This window comes from Phocoena sinus, chromosome 21 (assembly GCF_008692025.1).
Source record: "Phocoena sinus isolate mPhoSin1 chromosome 21, mPhoSin1.pri, whole genome shotgun sequence".
Taxonomy (NCBI): domain Eukaryota; kingdom Metazoa; phylum Chordata; class Mammalia; order Artiodactyla; family Phocoenidae; genus Phocoena; species Phocoena sinus.
Window position 1 is genome coordinate 25,812,467 of NC_045783.1, and position 25,148 is coordinate 25,837,614.

The 25,148-nt window shown below is 39.3% G+C and overlaps 1 protein-coding gene across 12 annotated transcripts in view; it reads left to right on the forward strand.

The window, feature by feature from the left end:
* NRG1 (neuregulin 1) overlaps window positions 1-25,148 on the forward strand; it is a 1,032,964-nt gene that overhangs the window by 996,755 nt on the left and 11,061 nt on the right. For 3 of the 12 annotated variants that reach the window (XM_032618343.1, XM_032618346.1, XM_032618344.1), the window contains 3 exons: window positions 13,114-13,172; window positions 19,832-19,855; window positions 24,495-24,597. In XM_032618343.1, coding sequence (XP_032474234.1) covers window positions 13,114-13,172; window positions 19,832-19,855; window positions 24,495-24,597 — 186 coding nt within the window. Of the gene's footprint in view, window positions 1-12,459; window positions 12,528-13,113; window positions 13,667-19,831; window positions 19,856-24,494; window positions 24,598-25,148 lie in introns of those variants that run through there. The other 9 variants (XM_032618349.1, XM_032618352.1, XM_032618348.1 and 6 more) reach the window with 5 other exon arrangements.

A 25,148-nucleotide genomic window follows, 5' to 3' on the forward strand; every position in this document is an offset into this window, starting at 1 on the left:
GGCTTATGTCCATGACTGCTTCTTTTAGATGATTCCATGTCTCATGATGTATTGTTGCTGCTTTTTCCAATTCCATTGCCTTTGAATAATGCTGTTTTATTTTTAAAGTGTTGTGAAAAGTTCATACCATTTATCATCTTCTCTGCTATATCCAGAATGTTATTTTGCTTTTTTCAAGGTGGGTTGTTTTGGGGGTTTTTTTGCCTTCATATTTATAAAGTTGCTTTCCTCGTGGTTTTCCTCGTTGTTACCTAAGAGAGATGTGCAAATATCATAGAGGTCTGGAACTTTGGATACCTACGTCTCCATCCAATGTATGGATGAAGCTGTAAGATGATGTTCCTTTTTACCCCAGTGGTCACCTGCAAAACGAATAGGACAACTAAAAGAAGCAGAAGGGCAGAAGATTCTTTACTGACACATCTGTTACACTTGGCATTAGCTTATTCTTTTATAACTCCTTTATAAAAATGGAATTTAGGTTGATCTCACTAATGAAAAACCAGCAACTTGCATTTGTTTGGAAATGCATTTAGTGTGTTTAGCATCATTGCATGTAGAAGGCAGAGCGTTCTTTCATGTACTACAGTTATTTATAGATGTATTTAGAATGGCGCGCTCTCCAATGACCTGAAGGAGTTAATGAACCATTAAGAAGTATCACAGTTATTCTCTCTCAACAGACAGAATTAAACAAAGATGTTGTCAGTGAGGTTACATTAAATATTTAAACCTTGCAGTTAAAATTAGTAGGTCTCATTAAAAAGCACGTGTTTATTGTGCCATGCAGTTTTAGTCTACGCTTGATATTTAGGCTCTCTGTGGTCCACGGACTCAAATAATTTGATGTGGTAAAAGATATTTGAATATGCGGTGAAAAATACACATTTCTTTGGCAGTTGACTAAGAGCTGTGTCCCACTGTTCTAAAGTAGCAGTGATTGTCCTAAATGAGAAAAAAAACCATATCATCAGAACAACCATCTCCGGCTCCAGAATATTACTAGCTTGTGACCCAAATGTTGACAAAGAAGAACAAGTTTGTCAGAGAGACAGGTGAGCTAACAGAAAGAGCAATTAGCAGAATGAGAAAAAAGGCGCAAGAAATCATTAAGAAGGCCAATGCCCTTTTACATCATATAAATAGTATGCAAACATTTAAGTCCCTTTTCTAAGAAAGCCTCCACTGTTTGTAACTCATAAAATGCGTCTTAAAGGACATATATTTTAAAACCATAGCACCAAACAAAAACGCCGTTTCGGTAGAAACGTTTTGCTGTTCGCTGTGCTGATCTAGACACGGGCTATGTGCAGAATGTCTCGTGGGACCTCAGGGCTGTAAGCAAGTACCTCCCAGATCTGCTTTTTTGCCCTCAAAATCTCTCCTTTTAATAGAGAAGAAGCAGAGAAGACAAGTTTTGCTGGTTGTGTGGCCGATTTTATCAATGAAAACGGACAACTTATAAAAGTAGCTATAGTCTTTTATTTATTTTATTATTACTTTTATTATCCTTATAGTACCTTATGCTTTTATACTTTATTACTTTTGTAGTGAATAAAAGACTAGGAATCAGGGCTTCCCTGGTGGCGCAGTGGTTGAGAGTCCGCCTGCCGATGCAGGGGACACGGGTTCGTGCCCCCGTCTGGGAAGATCCCATATGCCGCAGAGCAGCTGGGCCCGTGAGCCATGGCCGCAGAGCCTGCGCGTCCGGAGCCAGTGCTCCGCAACAGGAGAGGCCACAACAGTGAGAGGCCCGCGTACAGGAAAAAAAAAAAAAAAAAAAAAAAGACTAGGAATCACAAGAGTAAAATTCTAATTTCAATTACTAAATATCCCTTTCATAGATATAGGTAATAGTTATAAGCCAAGATAAAGTTAATAAGTAAGAGTCTTTTCAAAGCTTTAAAGCAAGATAAAAATGAAAGAGTATATAGAAAAAATCATTTCTTTCAGGTCTGAAGGATTTTATGACTCTCAGTGTTCATTGTTTTAAAATTAAAGATTCACTTTTTGATCACCAGTATGTTCAACTCAGCATACCTATAGCAAAGAATTAAAGTTGGTCAGTTTTAGACTTTGGTTCTGCCAACTTGCTGTGAATACAGCCCAAACATTCCTCCCTGCCCACATTTATCGTAGTGAATGGGGATGACCACGTTTATTTGTTAACTTTTTATTTTATATCGGCGTATAGGCGCTTAACAATGCTGTGATAGTATCAGGTACACAGCAAGGCGACTCAGCCATACGTATACATGTATCCGTTCTCCCCCAGACGCCCCTCCCATCCAGGCGGCTGTATAACATTGAGCAGTAGGTCCTTGTTGGTTATCCTTTTTAAATACAGCAGTGTGTACATGGGGGATGACCAAATTTTATAGTTTCCTGTAAGATTTTCTCTATGAAAATAGAAAATACCAGAAGCTGAGAATTATAATCTATAAAATATGAGGTGCATTTATTATATGGGTAATCCTGTTACTCTGTCCTAGTCATAGACATACAACCTAATTACGTTTTAATAAATCACTTGAAAAAAACACTTAAAATTATAGTTCCTTTAAATGCTTCCCCTTTTTAAACAATTGTACCCAGATTATCTATGTTTTCTCTTTTTTACTTCTTTAGAAAAGCATCTGAGACCACTGTATTTTAATTATAATAATGAAACATGATCACTTTTCACCGTAGCCTTTGCAAAGATTTACAAGCTGAGTGAGTATATATGATAGTTTCTGAATACCTCTTAGGAACCAGTGCAGTTATTTTCCACGTGTTAATTTCAGCTCTTCTGTGGCCCTCCCACGTCCTGTACAAAAAGTGCTATCACCTAAGTACTGTTCATTTGTTCCATTTTGGTATTGTGCCAACAACTGGAATTTTTTTCACCCACACAGCTTTTCATTAAATTTTAAGCCCAATCCAGAAAGGAATACTTGTTATATATTTTTCTAATCTTAAAGTGAAATGTTGTCTTCCTCCAGCAGTTATGAAAGCAGCAACCCATGAATGAATATTGTTTCCCCCGAGCTAATCGTCTTCTAGTTCTCCGCAAACTGGCATTATAATTTTATTGTATCTCTTTTTTGGTAATATAATCTTTCAGAAAAGCGTTAAAGCTTATCACGAGATCTTGTTGGAAAGAAAATCTTTGACATCTGTGATTTTGATCAGTTTTATCCCCCTTTTGCACCATGTCTTTACTGATGCATCAGAGCAAGCCAGTACGTTGATGGAAGCATTGGAATATGTTCACTATCCAAAATATGTCATGCCTTTTTTGTTAAATTTGTCTAATTGTTTTTTAATCCCTGTATTAAAAACATCAATAACATTAAAAATAGTTTAGTCAGAAGTGAAACCAAGGCACATCGTTTACCATGTCTTACGATATTATATTGTTCACTGGACGACTTGCATAGAAACAGAAAACACAAAAGTGTTGCATGGGCTCATCATGGTCCTGTGTATGAAGCCAGTTCATAGTTTCCACATGGTCCATCTGTCTAGGGCAAAACGTTTCTGAAGCACGTGCCACATCATTCAAAATCAGCTTTATCCCTGGCTAAAGACATGACTCAGAAATACCACAAGCACGCGAGTTTCCAAGTAGTCTCTCTGGTCATCTCATCCACTGTTGTCTTTTTGGGAGTTGAAGTCGAAGACTTTACACAAAGCTCTTTTGTCTCTCTGTTTAGAACAAGGTGTTCCAAATGGATTAACCATATAACAGTTAAACACTTCTCTGAGGAGAGGTTTGCTGGTTACTTGGACTTCTCCTCTGGGAACTGTGCGGGAATTTCTGTGGTGTATCTCATCTTTTATATTTCTCTTCTCTCTATAGTAATTTAAAATTTATCCTGGGGGGAAAAAAAAAAAAAAACAACAGTTACTATTCCAGATTGCATAAAGACCAGAAAAGTATCATTCCGTCTTTTACCCTCTGGTACCCCATGTAGTCACATGGTTCAAAGAAACAGGACAGTTTGAACGTGACATTGTCCAGATGTTCCTCTTTGTTTTCTCCCCTTGTTCTTGTATATCTGCTCCTCTGAACAGCTTTACTTAGAGAACTATTTTGGAAGATGTCGATGTGATTTTTTTTTAATCGAAAAATGATTTTATACCACACCGTATTTATAAACCCGTGATGCTGTCCTATGGGCAGATGTGCCTTCCCCGTGTGGGGATTAGAGTTTTAACCACCAATTTTGGTGAATAGTCTGAGCTCTTTCACTTCAACTCTCTGGACAGTATATTTATAACATAGAGTTAATATGTTCTCCAAACTTCTTCCCAGGGAGTCAGTGAAATTAAATGAATTCATTTCTGCTAAAGCACTTCTAACTCTGGGGAAGCAAGATTTCTTTTTCCTTATAATGGTAGAATTACATTCTCTCTGTAGACACTGGAAAAATATATACACCTGTCTTAACAGACTGTGTTATCATATTTAATTCCCAATTCTTCATTTGATTTAACACCAGCAGTTTTTATCTGATTTGTTGGGGCCGCCAGCTAGCTTTATAACTTTGCATTTGACATTCATTTAATCATGTAATATCTCTGATCAATAACTTCCTTATATGTAAAAACAGAAACAAAAAGCAAACAAAACATAGGAAGACGGGAGGTGCCTTTAAACATGAACTTATGATTTTGTCTATTTTTTATGAAAGCATGTAGTATATATAAGGGCCTATATTGTATTACACATTATTATCGAGATAGTTACGAAAAATATATAGCTAGAGGAGATAAAGTCACAACAAATTTGCTATAATAAATTAAACTCAGTAAATGAAATATGAATTAACATTTGTTTATAGAACAGCTACATCTATGCCAGGCATTTTTGAAAACGCAGAGAAAACATGACGCACGGTCGCTGGTCCCCGGGAACTTAGTCTATTTACGGAAATGGAGTAACTAAAATAGTGCATCAGTTAAAGTGACTATATCCCAGGTGGTACAGTGCTGAGTGTTATGGTAATGAGCATTTAAAGAAGGAAAAGACTGGAATTAGTTGAAGACTTGATAAACATCGCCATCATTTATGGAGTTTGTTCCATATACCAGGCAGACACTGAGGCTGCAGTAATCTTCCCATGAGACCCAGTGACATGCATAGCTAGACGAGCAGCTCCATTCTGGGAAGTAAAACAAAACAAACAAACTAAGTTAGACAGGAGTCAGTTTCTGAGCTCTGAAAGCCAGGCAGAGGACTTTGGACATCGTGATAGCTAATCGGGCATCATCGTAACTTCTGGAGCAGGGGAGTGACACCATAAACATAGCAAGTGCTTACGGAAGAGAGACTTCCATACAGGCTGGAGACATCTGGGGACCGGGTAAGATGAGGAAAGTCAAGACACTGGCTAAGGTTACAGTTTTATAAAATCCTGGCATGGCCATGAGGAGGTGGATGATGATATTTATAACATACTAGCAGCTGAATTAACATAACTAAGGGGGTGATGGTTCAGATTCAAGTTGTGTCCTGTGGCCTCATCATCATGGCTGTAGAAGGAGAAATTTGGAATAGAACAAAGGGATGTATTTTGGGTTAGACCTGGAGTCCAGCCAGCTCTGGAAGCGTTCGTCCTTCAGAGTGGGTGTGACACTTACCTTCTGTAACATTTGACAGGGAGAGCAACCTTTGTGAGTGGGCGGGACTCTTGTGGCTTAGATGTAGATAGTCAGCTCTTCACATGACCACGTGTTCTATTTCTTCTGTGTCCTCTTGCATCCAGACTCCTGCTTTGTACTTCCTAGGTATTTATTAGCTCATTTTTGACTTGCGTGAAGACAGAGGGAAGCAAATCCTTTTGTTCTTATAGAAACCAGTTTGGCTGCAGTTTGGCGTAAAATCAGGTACACTAAGTGTTCTTAAGAGCTTGGTTCCTTCTTTTCTCCTGAAATCAGTTAGGCAGCCACATGTATTTATTGATCTCCCTCTAAGAGGCAAGTTCTATGCTTGTGCTCGGTATGAAGTGGTGAGCAAAATCACGTGGTCTCTGCCCTCATGGAGTCTGTAGGCTCTTGTGAGTAGCCGATGTATTTTAAGTAATTAATTTAATTATAAATGATTGGTGTGCTGAGTGCTATGAAGAGAATTTAGGGAGCTAAGGGAATGTACCGTGGGGGACCACAACCAGCCAGAGGCAGAGACTCCGTCAGGGAAAAAAGTATATGCAGTCCTCGCCTTGAGAAGCATATAGTCTATTTAAAATAAAAAGCACCATTTTGAAATATTTCTATTGAGTGATTTAAGTCAAAAGTGAATATTTAGATGTTTCATCATAAAATGAGGCTGGAGTAGATGGAGCCGTAAAGTTTGGAATCGCTAAGCTGTGTGATGAGATGGGGAAGGGCATCCTCCAGGGAGGAAAACCAAACCACAAATTAGCCGAGTCCATAAGTCATTGTGTCACAAGGACACGTCGATGCATGGGCCGTAGATTGAGCCCATATCCGATGAAATTGTTTGACCCCAAAGTAAAGGATACATCAGTTAGAGTAAACAACGGCAAGGATTTTCATCTACAGATGAGCGTTTCAGAACAAGCTGTACAAACAGAGCTTTGGGAAGGGCACCAGGGTTCAAACAAGGAGGGGTTAATTCATAAACACTGACACCCTCATTAGTGGGATTGTATGTCATAGATGTTGAAAAACAACATTGGCGAGCCAGGATAACTTAGATTTTTTTTTTTTTCCCCTCAGTATTTACCCATGAGTCCACTGTGGCCACTCTATGTATACTGTTATCTCAAGAATTGAGAACTAGCCCCCAGATCTTAATAAAAAAGAAATGGGATGATCAGTGATGGGGAGGTATAAGGTTGGATCTGAACGAAATGTTATTGAAGGCATATATTATATTTAATATTTTCTTTAATGGTACTGAAGAAGGCATTCCCTTGAGGAAATAAATGTCTTTTGCAGATGATACCATAAAGAACACTAGAACACAAATTAGAAAAGCATATACAGACCTCAAGAAATTTCACTTCATGGTGGATAAGAGAACGAAGTTCATCTTGGAAAAATGCAGACTAGTAGTAACAATCCATTTGGGAAAGAATAATCTACAACACAGATACTCAGCCAGTGAGTGGGCGAGTTCTAGCCACAATCCTGAGTGAAGGGGTGAGAAAAGTCAGCCCTTGCAATATGATACTGTAGAAAAACAAACTAGCACTGTTTGACCTGGTGTGTACACTGCCAGCTCTGGTTTACGGAGTACGAGCAAAAGTCCTTAACGTCTAACACTTAAACACACCGATAATCCTCAATATGTATCTGTTGGCATTGCCATTACTTGATATTTGTAAACATGGACATCAAAGAAATTGTTTCAGCTGTTGTACAATATGAAGGAAATACCCCAGTTAACTAGTACTGAGGTAGAGTGAAAAGAAAATAGGGGCTCTTCTTTTTTGGAAGAAAATTATCTAAAAAATTGTCTGAATATTTCATGGTAGAGTGATGAATAAATAGAGACAAAATATCATATGTAAACCTGTTTCCCTTCTCCTGCCTGATCAAGGGAGGACCTAATGAAAATTAATGAAACCAAGACATAAAGAAAGGAAGAGAAAGGATGTCTAAGGACGGTTTATAAATTGACCATAAATTTAAAAAAACACAAAACCATTTATAATGGCTTGTAAAATTAGCAAACCCTAAATGACCAGAAGTTTCTTGGAGTTCTGGAAATATCTTTGACTATGTCTAGTGTCTCCACCAAAAAAAAAATGAGAAATACTTTATTCAATTAGAATGTAAAAAATACACCAAGCACTAAATCGCTTCACAAAATTACATGAGCTGATGATCGATTACATAGTAAGCGTATCAGGACCGTCACCATGTATTAAGGTTATTATTAAGAACAGTTTTTATTTTACTGATGCTGTGCAGAAGTCTTGGTTACTCGACGGTAATGGCTTTATTGAATCCTAGGTAAGATGGTATTTCAGTAACAGGATTTAAATTTGAGGTAAGAGACTTATTGTTAAAAGAGTTAGAGTCTTTTCCAAATTCCAGACACAATTTTAAAGGTTTCTATTTAAGGGAGGGAGTCTATAAGGAGGATACTGGGAGCTCCTATAAAAAATTATTTGGAAGTATACAGAGGAGGGAGTCGGTCACAAACTATAAAAATAAAAGCCGGTTATTGAGCTGTACCTGGCAAATCAATTGACTGTGAGGTTCTCCTTAATACAGTCCTTTACTGGACACTGCAGTCTGATCCTCAGTCAGGTTCAGTTTAACTAACATTTTATGAGAGTCCTTCGTGAGCCAGGCTAAACATTAGAGCTATAAAATGATCCGAATGTGGTCAGCGTCCTCACAAAGAGGTAATCACGAAACAGATAGGTAAGGACATTGGAAGAGATCAGGGCAGCGTGCAATGTGAGAGCCAAATAAGGAATCCTTCTCCCAGGGTGTGGATGTGTAGAGGTGAGGATATGGCACTCAGGGAAGAGGTGATGCTAGTTGGAAGAGATGCTGCTTCAGTTCAGACAGAACTGTCTATGAGTTTTCATCTCACGAAGAACAATCACAGAACAAAGATAGCTTATCATGTTAAGAGCAAATACTAAACTTTTTTTTTTTTTTTTTTTTTTTTTTTTTTTGCGGTACGCGGGGCTCTCACTGTTGTGGCCTCTCCCATTGCCGAGCACAGGCCCCGGACGTGCAGGCTCAGCGGCCATGGCTCATGGGGCCCAGCCGCTCCGCAGCATGTGGGATCCTCCCGGAACCGGGGCACGAACCCGTGTCCCCTGCATCGGCAGGCGGACTCTCAACCACCGTGCCACCAGGGAAGCCCTAAAATTAAAAAAAAAAATATTTCCATCTTCTAATCTGATCAGTAAAACAAACGGTATATATAGTTTTGGAGCTAAAATAGGGGCTCGGTTCTTATTCAAACAGATTCTTCTAAGACATAAAATTCTTGGAAGGTGCTCAGACTCGTGCCAAAGAATATTGTTCAAAATCAGATTAAATTTACCGTACTCTTATCTCCCAAGAAAGCGATAGATTGGGTGCTTAAAGTACAGTGCTAATAAAGAAATATGTCAGCAGCCGGTCTGCCTATTCTTTTAGACGTAATTCCATAGAATTTAATCAGAGCCTGTAGATCAGGTGCATTCCCATTTGCATATGCTTCCTCTACCCAGTCAATGCAGTCTGCAGTCTGCTTATGCAGACACTGTTTCCACTTCCTTCCATCTGATTTGGTAACAATTCTAGACGTCCACAAAAGTTACATAATGATTATAGCCGCTGAACCCTTGAATTGCTTAGGAATAGGTATTTGAAATTTATTTTGCCTCCAGCTTGTCTTAAAAATCCATTCTATCAGAAATTTATTTTTTAAGTTCTTGAGTCCTCCCTGACTGGTAATACATTCAGAAGAAATGATGTCTGGGTTTTTGCACAGTGATTCCATGTGTGAGGGTGATTCCCAGAACCTTCGTGGTAAGAGAAACCTTTGATAATCACTTAGTTAAATCCTTTCACTTTATCCCTGAGGACAGCTGAGGCCCAATGAAGCCAAATGGGCTTCTCACATGCAAGCAGCAAGATTCTGTGATGCCAGGGTAGAGGGCCTTTTGGAGGTCAGGATCCCTGACATCCTAAACTTTAATGTACAAACAGATCTCTTAGGGATCTTGTTGAAATACAGATTCTTATTCAGTAGTTATGGATGGGGGCCTGAGATTCTACGTGTCTCCTAACAAGATTCCAGGAGATGCTGGTGCTATGGGTCCTTGGACCCCACTTTGAATAATAATAAGGCTTTTACGCTAAGAAAATCCATCTAAGTGAAAGTAAACAGTAGCGAAAGGAGAGTTCTGGTTCGGTTATAGCTGATAATTCCAAAAAGGATTGGCATACCTTAAGCGGATCTAATGTTACTGCACCAAATATTCTATTGATATATCACCTTATGATAGAGATAATGCTAGTTTCCTAGGAAACATCATCTCAGGATTTGCACGAATCAGAAAATTGGTTGGGTAAGATTTTTGATCCCCTTCATCTAGTTGTCCTCTGACCAGTGATCTCAAAAGTGTCATCCTAGATGCATAAACGGCAATCTTCTAATAAATGCGTTTCTTCTCTTAAGGGACTCATGATCTCTCAGCTATTTGTTAATTTCATGATCCTTAAATAATACGTGCATTTCTTACCTCCAATGGTTCTCTCTCCCTCTCTCTCTTCTCACACACACACATACCATATTCACATATCTTATACCATGTTCTTTGTATGAAACAAGTGGATTATTGTGTGATCAAATTAAGAATTTAAATTTTTAAGATGAAATGGTCATTATAGAATATATTCTTAGGTCTGAAATTACCTACTTAATTATAGTGTATGTCTATATGGATTTATACAGTCCTGGTTCAGAAACAAATATACAAATTAAAAGCCCATGTAGGGCTTCCCTGGTGGGGCAGTGGTTGAGAGTCCACCTGCCGATGCAGGGGACACGGGTTCATGCCCCGGTCCGGGAAGATCCCACATGCCGCGGAGCAGCTGGGCCCTTGAGCCATGGCCGCCGAGCCTGCGCATCCGGAGCCAGTGCTCCGCAACAGGAGAGGCCACAGCGGTGACAGGCCCGCATACCACAAAAACAAACAAACAAACAAACCCGTGTACTTCAAAACTTTTTATGTCAAATAAGTTATATGGAAAACAAGTTTCCGTATATTTTTCTTAAATTACCTGTGAAGGCCCTCTTACTGAAGCACGCAGAATGACATCTTCATGAGAAATGACCCAACCTCACAGGTTATAGTTCTTATTTCTGTATTTCTCTAGGCAGATCTTCCTCTACTCATCGAAGCAAAAATATTATAAGTGAAAATAACCAGTTCATTAAAAAATATATATATTTTGAAGAACTGAAAAAACTATATCAATACAAGATGTTTGTTGTTAAGCTTGTGGCCTCTCCCGTTGCGGAGCACACGCTCCGGACGCGCAGGCTCGGCGGCCATGGCTCACGGGCCCAGCCGCTCCACGGCATGTGGGATCCTCCCGGACCGGAGCACGAACCCGTGTCCCCTGCATCGGCAGGTGGACTCTCAACCACTGCGCCACCAGGGAAGCCCCCAATATTATTTTTAATGATCATAATTATACTTTGTTTACCCAAGTACTTATAGGGCTGAAAATCTGGAACTGCTAGTATTTATTCTTACAAGCCATTCTTGAAATAGGTGAAGTAGATGTACCAAATCACTTGAGGACATTTTTTGGCACTGAATTTGGCTTTAAGGGAAATGAAAAAAAATCAACCTTATATTAGCAAAAATGAATCGTTTTATTCACATCTCTTTGATGCCAAAAAGATGGTGTTTATTTTTATTTACTCTGGAGAAGAAAGGGTTGTAAGTAAATCACGAGGTGTGTGCATGATGGTTATGGCCTAGATGAACTATTACTAATAATCATGGCTATGGTTGTGGAGCACCCGTAAGAGGTATATTTGCGTCCTGGAACTTTTTGATGACCCTATTTATTAGAGTATGATACTGGGTAAAATGAATCCATTCTGAAATGCTTTAGTTACTGGAGTGACAGCAACAAAAAGAGCAGTTGTAAAGGGCTTCCACATTAGGCACAGCCCCGTCACAGGCTTTAAGAACAGTATTCTACCAGGATTCTGGAACTTTGATGGGCAAATATATACGAGTGAGTAAAATGTAGATTTTATACAGTTTCAAAACAATTTACCCTAAATGCAAAATGACATTTATTAAATACTTCAGTAGAGGAATAACTGTTTAAATTTTAGAAGTGTATTTGCCTTTGGCTTGAGATAATTGGATGAAGTGAAATTCGTACTCATAAAAATCTGCCTCTTCCTTTCACCATTAAAAATAAGACCTAATTTGTAATGTCTTTAAAACAAAAAGAGATGTAGTTTTTCTTGTCAGTAATCACTAGGGCGTGAAAGAGCTTGACTTCTGTTGTAGTTTGTTGATCTCACTTATAAAGATACCTATGAAATGAAGTACAAAGTGGTGTCTACAAAAGAAAAAGCTCAGGATCGTTTAAACAATAAAAGATGATGGTGGATGGAACCTTACAAGCTCTTACCAAAACCGGTGTTTGAACATAGTGAGTCGATTGATCAGTGACAACTTCAGAAATGCCCAAGGGAAAATGACTTAGCTGCCCAGAACTTGCCACTTCTTTTCAACTTTTCAACCTCACTCTAGTTATGAAGACTGAAGCAGACAACAGAAATCCATACCCCCCAGTTTTCACGGGACATGGTTTTCTAAATGTTTTGTCTTCTCCTTTCTTTTGCGTTGTTCAGCTACCAGGTCATTTGTAGGAGCCTCCATACTGCATAGGAGGAACACTGCCAGTCTGAAAGTTCAGTGTCTTTAGCGTTCGATATCTTATTACATTTTTACCCTCTAGGTGCCAACCTGGATTCACTGGAGCGAGATGTACTGAGAGTGTGCCCATGAAAGTCCAAACCCAAGAAAGTATGTTAAAATAATCTGAAATTTGCTTTCTCCCCCAAACTACAGCAACAATCACTACCGCTTGGTGGTTTTACAACTCAGTTGTGACTGATTCCTTTTGTTCTAATTATGGTTTAACCACTCAGGGCGTAAACCCATTCAGTGAGACCTTGTTTAACTGTGTCTCAACACAGACCCCAGTGGTCATCAGTTTTATAAAAGAATGACCCATCAGGATGGTCGGTGATGCTGGTGATCATGGCGGGCCGGCCAACCAGAACTCCCTTCCTTCCAACATTTTGGACCAATGCTGTCAAATAGAAAACCTAGTGAAAGGAAACATCTGCTTTCACTTCAAGTGACTCCCTTTGAGAGAATGCAGTCACTTAAAATGCTGGGATCTTTCTATCATTTCTGTCCGAATTTTTAACCCTTTGGGGGAAACGCCGGAGTCTAAAAGCCACCATTAGGACAAAGACTCAGTTCCTGAGGGTGAACTCACCAAGTTCAATCAAATGTCACTGAAGGAGCTTCTTTCTAGCATATATTCACCTCTTCTCTTTTTCTCTGTTTTTTCTACCATTGTTTTTTTTGTTTCTTCTCTCAGGTGCCCAAATGAGTTTACTGGTGATCGCTGCCAAAACTACGTAATGGCCAGCTTCTACAGTACGTCCACTCCCTTTCTGTCTCTGCCTGAATAGGAGCATGCCCAGTCGGTGCTGCTTTCTTGTTGCTGCATCTTCCCTCAGATTTCACCTAGAGCTAGATGTGTTTTACCAGGTCTAACATTGACTGCCTCTGCCTGTCGCATGAGAACATTAACAAAAGCAATTGTATTACTTCCTCTGTTCATGACTAGTTGGCTCCGAGATGCTCATAGGTGTGTGAGGCTCCGATGTTTCTGAAATTGATCTTGAACAATGTGATACAAAATGATAGTCTGTATCGCACAGTGCGATGATGATAATAAAGGCATTTAAAAGTCTCACTTTTATTGATAAAATAAAATCATTCCACTGGACAGTCCATCTTCTTTATAAAATGACCCCATCCTGAAAAGGATGTTCGCTAAGTTGTAACCAGTACACACTTGAAATGATGGTAAGTTCATTTCGGTTCAGAATGTGTTACTTCTAACAAATAAACAGAATAAAAAGAGTGCAGATGTTTCTCTTCATTAACCAAAAAGTTTGCATTTAAGTTTTAAAAAAAGCACTGAGTAGGAAAATTAAAAACAAACATCTTACGGCAAAGGAGATAGCCAGGCTTCTATTGACCTTGTTTAGGAAAAAAGTGATTCGGGTCTAAATGATTTTTAGATGAATTGTTATTTATTTATGAATATTTATAGATGAATCATTTATTTATGTTAGTTATTCTAGTTTCAGTAATAATTTTAGGAAAATTGTTTTTTAAAAATATTTATTAGTTACTTTGAAATATCACAGTTCACTGCTAGATATATATTTTTTAATGAGAACTGGGAAATTTTGATTGATTTCTGTGGCTTCATGTAGTCTCGGACATCATTCCTAAAAGACCCAATTCACATTGTATATAATTGCACGTATAACTAAACTATGTATTTCTCCTGCTTTTGTGAACGAGGACTGTAGCTTTTAATTCTGGAGCTTTCAAAGCATTATATTTAAAATGGATTCCATATTGTTATCCATTTAGATCAAAGGTTGACAAATTTTTTTCTGTAAAGGATCAGACGGTACATACTTCTGTGTTTGCAGACCATACCATCAGTGTCTGTCGTAACCACAGAAAACTTGGCCACTGTAGCACAAAAGCAGTCATAAACAATGCATGAACTCATAAGCATGGCTGTGTACTATTGAAACTTTATTTACAAAAGCATCGTAATGGATTTGTCAACCTCTGATTCAGATTGTCAATTTCTCACCCCAAGAAATATTTCACATAGCGTATTAGGGTGTAAGTTCATGTAACACAAGCAACAGTGATTGATAGCAATTGGTCATTTGGGGGCTCTAAAAGAATGAGAGTTGACTCTTACTTGTATACATGCAAATAATAAGATTCTGTTCCTTATGTATGTTAACAGACATGGAAGAATAAAGAAATTTCATATGCATTATGGGGCTATTAGGCCCATACTATTCAAACTTTTTTTTTTTTTTTTTTTAGTGAGGTGGTACTTACTTACTTATTATGTATTTACAAAGGCTACAGGTCAAAAACTATGTTACAGACCATTTTATGTTGTGAAAAATTGGTAAATTGGCATTGCTAAATTTTCAAACACGGTCTCCCCTTTATTCAGAATCTTTAAAATGCCTTTAGTGGACAGAATTGTTCTCTCTACAGCTGTAGAATATTGTTACAAAGGTAGATAAGATGGAAAGTAAAAACAGAAGGTAAAAGTAGAATTTTACTTAATATAGTAATTTCCTTTTAGAAATGTGTTTGTATTCAAATGACATAGATCTAGCAAATCCATGTGACTCTGTAAATTCAATACATTTATATTTTAGAATTTAATGAAAATTCTGAACATGTGCATTGTACTTAAAATTTTGGAGTACCATTGTGCACTGAAAGCAATGGTGAAGTACCAGATAGAGAAAAGCATTAAAAAATGAAGCTATTCCCCCAAAATGATTGATAATGCAGTGAGACCTGATGGTAATAACCTGAAAAAATGTTCTCAGCTTCTCTTTTAGACCATTTTCTCTTTCATAAGATATAATTTTAAAATAGCTACTGTGTATTTAATCTGAGTGTGAGTCCTTGAATAAATTCTTCAGTAAGCTTTCAGTGGCACTTTTGGAAGATGTCCAGGAAAGCAGCATTCATTTTTAACCTGATTTAACAAAGATTGATAGGAAGCACATTTATAAACAAAATCTGTAGTGACTATGCATCAGTGCTGCCTCATGTCTGGAAAAGCAAGAGCTTCCAATCAGAAACTGCTTTCCAAAATTGTCTTGCCCAGAGTTAATTTTCTAACTTCCATGTCTTAATTTCTCAATGTTTATTTCTGCAGACCTTCACATAGAAGGCAGGAAAATAAATGTTTGCTGCTCTGAGAACTTTATGTTCAAGTAACAATGAAGGCTACACAAAAACTTAAAAAGTGTTGCCACCATGGTAATGTTTAAAATTTACTTATTGGTGTTCATAAAGTTTGAAATGCATAACATACATTTTAAAAGGAAAGATATTCCCCACCTTCAAAGAGAAACATTGTTCAACTTACCCAACCACATTTTCAGTTGAAGAATCACATCCTAAAAGAATGTACAATTTTTAAAATGCTTATTAACACATAACTTACATTATTAGGATTTAATATGGTTTGTCTGGTCAGGGTGTCCTATGGGACATTTATTGATTTATAAAAACTGATTTAAAATATAAAAGAAAGGAACACATGTATATTTTATAGCGTGTTCTTGAAGGAAGCCATTTTCCTTGAAATAAAGCATATTTATAGTACTTTCTAGGAAGATATTGTCAAGGTTAGTCAGCTTCAAATTTCACCCTTCTTGACACTGAATTCCTACTTGAAAGGATTGTGTTCATCATTGTGTGTGTGTGTGTGTGTGTGTGTATATAGACAATCGATAATCAATTTATAGGCGTTCTAGAAAAAAAGCACTCACAGCTTCAATAGTTACAGGCAGTATGGAGCAAATAGGTCATGTATAAACTAACATTTAATAGGAAGTAATTATAGAATAGCCCAAATTATAGACTATTTTAAAAGAGTACAATTTTAGAACTTGTAGGCATATTCTCAGAATGAGTAAACTTACTTAGCCTTAAAAGTATTTTTGAACCATAGGTTACTAGTGCCTAAATTATTTGTGTTGACTTTTCTAAATGTTTTAAAAACTCTCTGAAGTTATTAATTTCTTTATCAAACGTGTATCTTGCTGAAAGTAGAATAAAGACACACTCAACCTATGACAAAATTATCATTAACTCCAGCTGAGCGTTAGTGAGATTTCACTGTGTGTGTTTTTGTGAATGCATCAATACTTGCTCATGGCATGTGGAAACTTGGAAGGAAGGAGAGAGTTTCCTATTACGTTTCGAAGGGCTCAGTGGCAATATGGGTTGGTATATGTGAAAAAAAAAAAATCTACATTTGTAAAGGTAAGTAAGTCGAAAATTAGAAGTCAGGTGCTAAGTTGCTCCTATTTAGAAATGACATTGACAGGACCCCTCTAGAAACCTCAGAGGGGCAGAAAGTCAAGAGGACACCTACCTCTTTGAGATTATTTGCATAAGGAGACCCAAGATGTTAAGGAATAAAATCCTGAATGTCTTCAGAGTTAACAGAAATTATAATTGCATGCATGGACAGTTTCAGTTTTTAAAAAAGTTTTCTTGTTCTTTTCTCTAATGCAATTGAAAATTTAAATTAACCTACAGGTTAATCAGTTTTCTTCAAACTATTATAAAAATCCTAAAACAAAGGATTAGCGAGTCAATATTTAATAATTTCTGAAGACTCTTAGATTTAAATTAATTTTTTATACTGCTTACTGCGCAGCAGGAAATCACATGTAGAAAAGGAAACTAAATTGTTTACAGTAACCTTCGTGTTTTGGAATCACTAATTTAATTTGAAAAATGGAGTGGCTAGGCAGAAGTTCAATAGGAGACACATGATATGTAATAAGCCTAAGCCAACATTAGATTAAATAGAAAAGATAGAAAGTAATGACCGCTTCAGAAAATGAAAAGTGTTTGTGTATCCTACTTTTCTGACTCACAATGAAATAAATGTAGCCACCAATAGTAAAAAATAAATTAGAGTAGTATTTGCTATGGGACTAGTGTGACTGATGCATGCTTCCTCTGCTTGTTTCCTTGTTAGGGCTTGTAGCCAGAAGAGATTCCAATTTTAAGTACCAATTTCCCTTTGAGTTACTGAAATTGGAGCTGCCTGATATGAATGACTTCCCATGAAATGAGATTAGAGTTAGGCTCACAGACTCACCTCTGAAACCGTAAATGCAGTGACATGTATGCACGAGCATGCCGCAACTTCACTGAAGACGTAACCAAGCTTTCTGCGCAACTAACACAGACGATCAGCAGTGTTCACGTAGGCACGGGATCGCGATTCTCTTCTCTGGAAAGAGTTTCTGTAGTTATCTCTTGATTTTAACCCTTAAATTATTACTGACGTAGGAGGAAAAGGCAAGAGATAGGGTTCTAGGGAGAAAAAGTGAGTCACTTTCTCACGTAAATGTGTAAGGAAATTTATGATCAGTTCTTCGGAAAATGAATTTTGGTATCTTGATGTTCCGAAGTTTATATGGAGGAAACAAATGGGGGCGGGGGGGGGGGGTGTCAGTTTGTCAAATTGAACGTTGCACAGAGGTAAGAGAAATCGTTTGGATTGGGAAAAGTTGTTAATTTTGCTGTGAACATTGTGCAACCAAAGTAACCCTACATCCTCTGGCTTTAAATTTATGAAAAATGTAGGTGATTTGCCTGAGTACCCTGGACTCAAGGCAAACGGAACTCTCTGTTATATCAAGTGCCTCTTTATCATTGTTACTAGATGCACTATGTATATATCTATATCATCTCTATATATAGATATAGATTAAATCTAGGAAACTTCATTTCCTTAAGAGGTGGCAAGTTTCTTTTTCTAAATCTAAATTCTTGAGATATCCCAGGAGCTATCAGAGTTTTGAGGGCCGTCAAATTAATCAGAAGTAAACCTACATCCATGCAGTAAGTGGCCCAAAGTAAATCTCCAGATATGTCTGTTCCCCACGCTGTTGAACCCCTCTGCTGTTGGCAGACATACTTCATGTCTCCTTTATTCCACAGGGTCACCCTGTGAGGCATTTATCAATATCATAAGCATTTTGTCAACAAGAAATTAACTTGTCCAAAGTCACTGAACAGGTAAATGGCAGAGAAAGGACCTGAAACGAGGATGACTCCAAACATACTTACCTCCTCCTTTCCCTTCTCTATATGAGGGGCTTTGCTCACGTCCAAACTGATGCTTCTGTAAGAGAAATACCCCTCTACCACCTGTTTTCAAACTTAACAGATGCCTTGTCATATTTGGGGGACTGTCCTGGTACCTCTCTAATCAGTGACCAAGGGAAGAAAGATAGACCACAGAACCCCTCTGTTGGTTTTTATCCTGCCCCTCCTTCCCACCTGCCTCTCCACCACCCACGCACAAATAAGGAAATCCTGAAGGGCCGCACATGATGAAATCTGGTTAACAAGTTTTTGTTTCAAGAATGGAATGGGTCCTTTCCAGAGGTCTTTGGTTTTTTCTGTTTGTTTTGGTTTTTCGGCCCCATTTCGTCACTTGAGCCTGTGCAGGTTCTGCTGGTCCTGCAATCCCGGTCCCTCGTCAGTCAGGTCTGCCAGGACTGTGGGCTGTGAGCACACAACTTTGAGTCCCTTTCCCTGGGCAGCCCTGCAGCTTCCCTGGGTGCCTGTGCCCTTCAGCTGTCATCTGGGCATTGGAGCTAAGCACTGGGAAGTGATCATCTAATTGGCTCTTCGTGATTTGAAGAAGTAGTAAATTAAATTTAACTAAAGAACCCAGGAATTGCATCCTCCCCCCACCTCTTTTTTCTTTTTTCTTTTTTTAACCCATTGAAAAAGTGAGGCATTCAGAGCTGTCCTATGCCACACAGGAATTATATGGAAAACTGGAAGCAGGCTCCAGTGCCCCAGTGCCCCGTCTGGCTTTTTGAGCAGAAATGTTTGCTCCTTGTCATGTACGTGGTGGAGAGAGTAGAAGGTTTGGAGAAAAGGAAATAGTTTTTTAAAAATAACTAAAGCAACAAGAAATATTAGAGCATAGCTATATAAATGCATTGTGATGAAATTTTCCAACCAAATTACTTGGCTTCACCTCCTAGCTCTGCCACTGTGTGTCTTTGGGCAAAACAATTTCACCTCCCTGGAACTTCAAGTCTGCCTTTTGAAAAGAGAAGAATGAAATAATGCCAAATGCTGTCTCTGATGATAAATACAGTATTCGATTCCCAAATAATGAAACAGCATAGACGAGAGTTCAGCCGTACAACTTCTCCCTCAGTAAGGTCTTTTAAGGGTTAATAAAGATACAGTGTGCTGGTATCTGCGCACCTCTTAAAAGAGAAGTTCCCTCTGTGGACTCATGGGGGCGTACCTGAGCACTGCTTCCTTAACCATCCGCCGTTTGTCTGTTCAATGTGCACGCACAGAGCCATAATAGTCGTGTGTAATGTGTTTTGGAGTGCAGAGTGTATTGCTCTTTTCTGAAACTTTTTCCCTTTCTTTCTTTTTTTTTTGTCAACTTTCTGCATTGGCAGAGCATCTTGGGATTGAATTTATGGGTATGGACCAATCATCATTCCTTTTAGCCTGCAGAATTTAGAGCCTATGAGCTGAAACCCTTTTTATGTTTTCCCCCCTGTCTATTCTTCCCTTTCAGTTCCTAACTAATTTCCTTTCTCTTTAGAAGGGATCATACAGCTATAACAGTGATTTCTTTGCCTTCAATCTATGGTTAGTTTACCAACATGGTACTGAGTGCACCAGCTTTTAGATTCCCAGTTTTCACTTAGAGTTTAAAATCACCTTACCTGCTGCAAATTCACATATATCCCATGTTCTCTGACCCACTGGTTGATCTGGCCATGCTGTTATTTCCGAGCTGGGGTACGTTGGAGTGGTTTATAAGGCTGTAGGAAGAACCAAACCAGAAGCCTGAGAACAGGAGAAGCTTTACATACGTCAGTGTAAGAGCGCTCCACGTTTTAGGCTGATGGGAGCTTGACATACAATGTAAAAACCATCTATTAATGTAGTAACATCTTAATCTGCAACATATTATATGCATAGACTTGGATTACTCTGGTTTTCTGGAGATACTCAAGCACTGCTCCAGTCGATTTCATTATCTCATGAACAAGGAAACAGAAAACAGAATGAAATAGCCTTGTGCTATTTTAGTTGGAAATTCTAGCACTAACAGAATTAAACTTGAGTCACTATATCCCAACAAGTAATCAAATAGACATTTTCACACTGCAAATGTAAAATATCTCCTATGAGCATGTGAATTGGGGGCAGACTTCTTTGGAAAGCCTTCACCCTAAAGAGTTGGGAGAAAAGGCCAGTCTTGGGAGGAAGGGGAAGCCATTCTATTCTTCCAGAGGCTCCACAGTGCAGGCCCCCAGGAACGTGACCGTTGGTCAATAAAGGAATATCTGGTCCCCCACCAGCTGGTGTCAGTGACATCATGCGGTGAGTTTCATTTCAATGATAACATCACAGTCTACACCTAATGTACTTCCCATAATTTGTGGAAAATCAGGTTGTTACAAGCTCTATCCATTCCAGGGATAGAAACTCAATTAATTGCTCATTGCCCCCAAAAATATTCCAAGAGAAAACTATTCATTTGATGGGAATAGCCCCACGTTCATGTGAGTGGTCCTTTGCACATCAGAGAACGTCACCCAAGAGTAAGGAACACAAGAGGTCCCACCAACATCCCGCAGGGGGCGGGTGGTCTACACGAGGGGAGTTATCTATTCAGGTTACTTTCCTTGGGATAAAAATTATCCCACTTCGAAAAAGACTTACTGGCCTTACCTGAAAGGAAGAAAAAAATACCACCGTCACCTCCCCTCTTCTAACAGCATCTTTCCTGCTTTATCACTTTAGGGTATAATTATTAAATTTAATATTTCTCTTCCCAAACAATGAAGTAGGGTGATGGATATTTCAGATGTATAACCTCCCTCAATAAGATCTGAAGGGTTAGTAAAGGCACACTGATGTGGTACCCACACCAGGGGTTACTTTGGTAAGCTTAAGGTTTGACCTCTTAAGGGCAAACCTTCCAGAGGTTCCAAAGTCCCCAGCCAGCCAGAACATTCCATCCTTAAGGAAAATCCGACTTTAAAGGTCAATTAAAATTGAGACAGCCAAGGCTTCTGTCTCTTGGCCTAGCCAGATCAGTCTGAAAAACATGCTTGATCTGGTTCATTCAATGCATCCAGCCAAACCATAAAGACTCAGAAGTGTTGCAACTCATTAATAAGGCAGATCCGCCAACGAGCCTGATGGATTCTTTTTTTTCAACGCTGCCTCTAATCTGTTCTTGTCCTATTGACACTGTCACACTAGGAAAAAAATAAGGGGGGGGGGGGGGAGGGTTTTTTAAAAAGACTCATTGTTTATATTATTGTTCATCAGGTATTTCTCTTTGAACACATTTATTTTGTGAGGGTCACCTGATCTAGTAAACCACTGGAAAATCAGAAACTTAGACGAAAAACATTTAACGCAAACATGCTGATGTGAATACAGAACCCTGATCCACATCTGTGTTCTAGGGGCCTCGGTTTTAATTAGTTCATTTAGCACTTTTCTTTTGCCCTTTGGCCTTTACTGGGCTGCCTCTCTATTTCCATGATTGACTTTCCTGGAAAAACTGTGTCTTCTGACATAACCTAGGAAGAATGGGCAAGTCATCATATACGATTTGTTCACAAACCCAAATTAGTCTATTTTATAATTAACAACCACCAAAAAACTTGCCAAAGAGTCCGTGAGAGGCACGATGCCTTTCCCCCTATGGCCCTTGGCTAGGTCCTCTTTTTGCAGTGTGCAGAAGCGATTTCCCAGGTTTTTCTAAAGACAGAATGGGAAGATGGCAATGCTGCCAAGTGCTTGCCATTTGGAAAGAAGAAAAAAAGAGAGTAAGCGAAAGAGGTATAGTAGGGTCTTCATTTTCTAGGCAATGATACTTTTACACTTCTGGTTTGTAACCAGTTCATCACAACCAAAGGATCCCTGCTCTGTGTCCTGCATCCCTGGAGAAGGACCAGTGGGGCGATGCCTTTGCTGTTTAGACTTAGTGCTGAAAACTGATCCGGGTGCCCCATCCAGGCGGAGGCCCCAGGGGCATCAGCTCACAGATTAACACCTTATGAAATTGAATTCCCTGTCCTGTGTCTATGTGGGAGGGGAGGTAGGAGGCAGCAGACACTCGCAATTAACATACAAGCATCCACGTGCCACGTCCTCATTTGACTTTTGCGGCACAAAACTACGTGACACCGCTCTATGTCTCCTGGTCCGTTGTCGCCCCGCAATGCATCAGCTGCACCAGCTGCTTTGCTTTCTAATTGTGGCTTCCACGTGACCGCCAGTCTAGGTTAGGAGTTATGCTGTATGGGATAACCCTTCCAAATCTGCATCCACCTTTCCTCCCACCCCAGCACCTCCTCCCTCTGGTTTTCTTTTATGTATTTATTTTTCCTCCCTTAGTACCAGGCATGCTGTGCCAGGGACTTCAGATCGCTCCTTCACTTCTTAACCTTGTTTTCCCTCCTACCTTGCTTCCTCCCTCTCTCCGTCATTCTGTCAGCCCGTCTGTCCTCTCCGTTTGTTTCTTTTCCACTTCCAACACTTTTGGTTTGTTTTTGTATAATCTCTGCAGTATTCTGGTCTCTTACTTCTTTCTCTTCCTCCTGTTAATAATAATCAGTGCTCTTATTAATTTGATTTGACAATGTTCCTGACCTGTTAACTGGAATTTGATTACCATGGGCTTGGCTTGTAGGAAATGTTTTGTTTAATGATAAAGTCTACTGTATCATAGAAATTACATTGCACTTTTTCATTTCAAGAAGACTTCCAGCGACTTGCCCTCTCTCAGCAGAGAAAAAAAGTGTGGTTGCTGAGACAGAGAATGTAAACTGAAAATGTTCCATAAGGCCCCATGTTGATGTCCAGATAAGAGACCTTCATCGGTGAAATATTCCCCAGTTCTTGACCAGCTTGTTAATCAGAAGAGCAAATACAGCTCACACTGCTTATTATGCATCTTTCTCATTGAACTCGTGAATATCTCCCAATAATACGTGTGATTGGACTGGTTGGAAGCTTAGCTCCTAAGAGGATCAGGTTCACCATTAAATCAGCCAATCTTGTTAAGAACCTGACCTACCATAGTCTAAGCAAGTTAGCCCCACAAAACCCGACTGGCAAATAGAAAGCCTTCCATGAAGCAGAAACTGCTTGCACTGGGGGTACAGCAGTACCTTCACCTGAAAGTTCTAAGCATCCCATCTCCTTAGTGCAACCGACATTAGCTAATTGGCCAAGTTGGTCAATGCAGGAGAGTACAATCTATTTCAAATCATGTATCATTTGTGCCAGTGGTTTTGTAGTGCCATAAATTAGGTCTCTAAGTACAACTGGTGAAGTAATAATAATTGTTCCTCAAAGGACAAATCTTCATCATGGCCCAGGACGGGACGATCCCACCCATCGTATGGGGTTTCTCTGATACAGTGCCCTGCTACTCCCTGTCATGGTGCTTATGTTTGCATTTTACTGTTAAATCATAGGGATCCTGCATCGGTTTTGTTGCTAACTACAAGTCAAGCTCATGTTTGCAAATGTCTTTGATTTTCTTTTTTTTTTTTTTAAGTTAGAAGTGGCTCTTTGTAAAGACCACAGGAATAGGAAATAGCTGGGAAATCCAAAGAGGCTCAGGGTGAGGGAGGGGGGAGGGGGCTGGGAGGATGGGAAGAAGGAAAGAAGGAGACAGAGGGTCCCAGTGGTGCCAATGCCGGCTCCTTTTACTGGTGTTGATTCCTGTTGTCTTTGCAAGAGATTTTTTTAAAAAATAAAATCTACAGTTTTAACCAAATCATTATTTTATAATTAATGTTTATGATGTGTCAGTTTAGTACACATATATCTATAACTTATCATTAAAGTAATTGAATAATATCATTTTTTAAATTATGAATGGCCCCCAACGGGCTTTGCCATCTTATGCTCAAAATGTAGTGCAGAGTATGCTACACCTTAAGTACGTCTGCAAGAGGAGTGAAGTGTCCCGTGGGTATTTTCTTGTGAACATGGACAATACAGCATGCCAACTGTTCAGTTGTAAGTCCCGGCAAGGGTCAGGGACGTTTGCTGACGTCTGCTCTCGTCCCTTTCCAGAAGCGGAGGAGCTCTACCAGAAGAGAGTACTCACCATCACCGGCATCTGCATTGCGCTGCTTGTGGTCGGCATCATGTGTGTGGTGGCCTACTGCAAAACCAAGTAAACGCCCTCCTCACCCCCTCTCTCCTTAGCGCACAGACAGCCTGGCCGGCAAGCTCCACTGCCTGGTCTTGAAAAAATGGGGTGGGCGCCACAGAGGGATTTTCTCCTTATTTTTTTTCCTCCTGAATAATCCATTTTGAGGACCTTTCCTAATCACGTACATTAGAAAGCTTTGCCTATTTGTGTGAAAGTGTTCAGAAGACTTCTGATAATTGACCACAGTCCCACGACCGAAGAAAGGGCGGGAGGGACAGGGTTGTACAGGGACACACGCAGGTGTCTGTGGGGGAGGAGCGTGTCATCTCACTGCTGAGGACACGTCCGACTGTACTCAGACTTAGCGGATAAAGGGAGCATTTGGTGCTGTTTGAAATGCAGGGGTTTTTAAAAAATATGATCGTGATGAATTTTCAATTCCATCTAATTAGGTGACCGGTTCCAATGCTCCCAAAGTGAGAGATGTACAAAAGGAATCTCACAGGAGGAGAATTAAGCAAAACTTGCTTTGAAAGAATAAAAGAGAAACATGAAAACAGATTTGTGTTTGC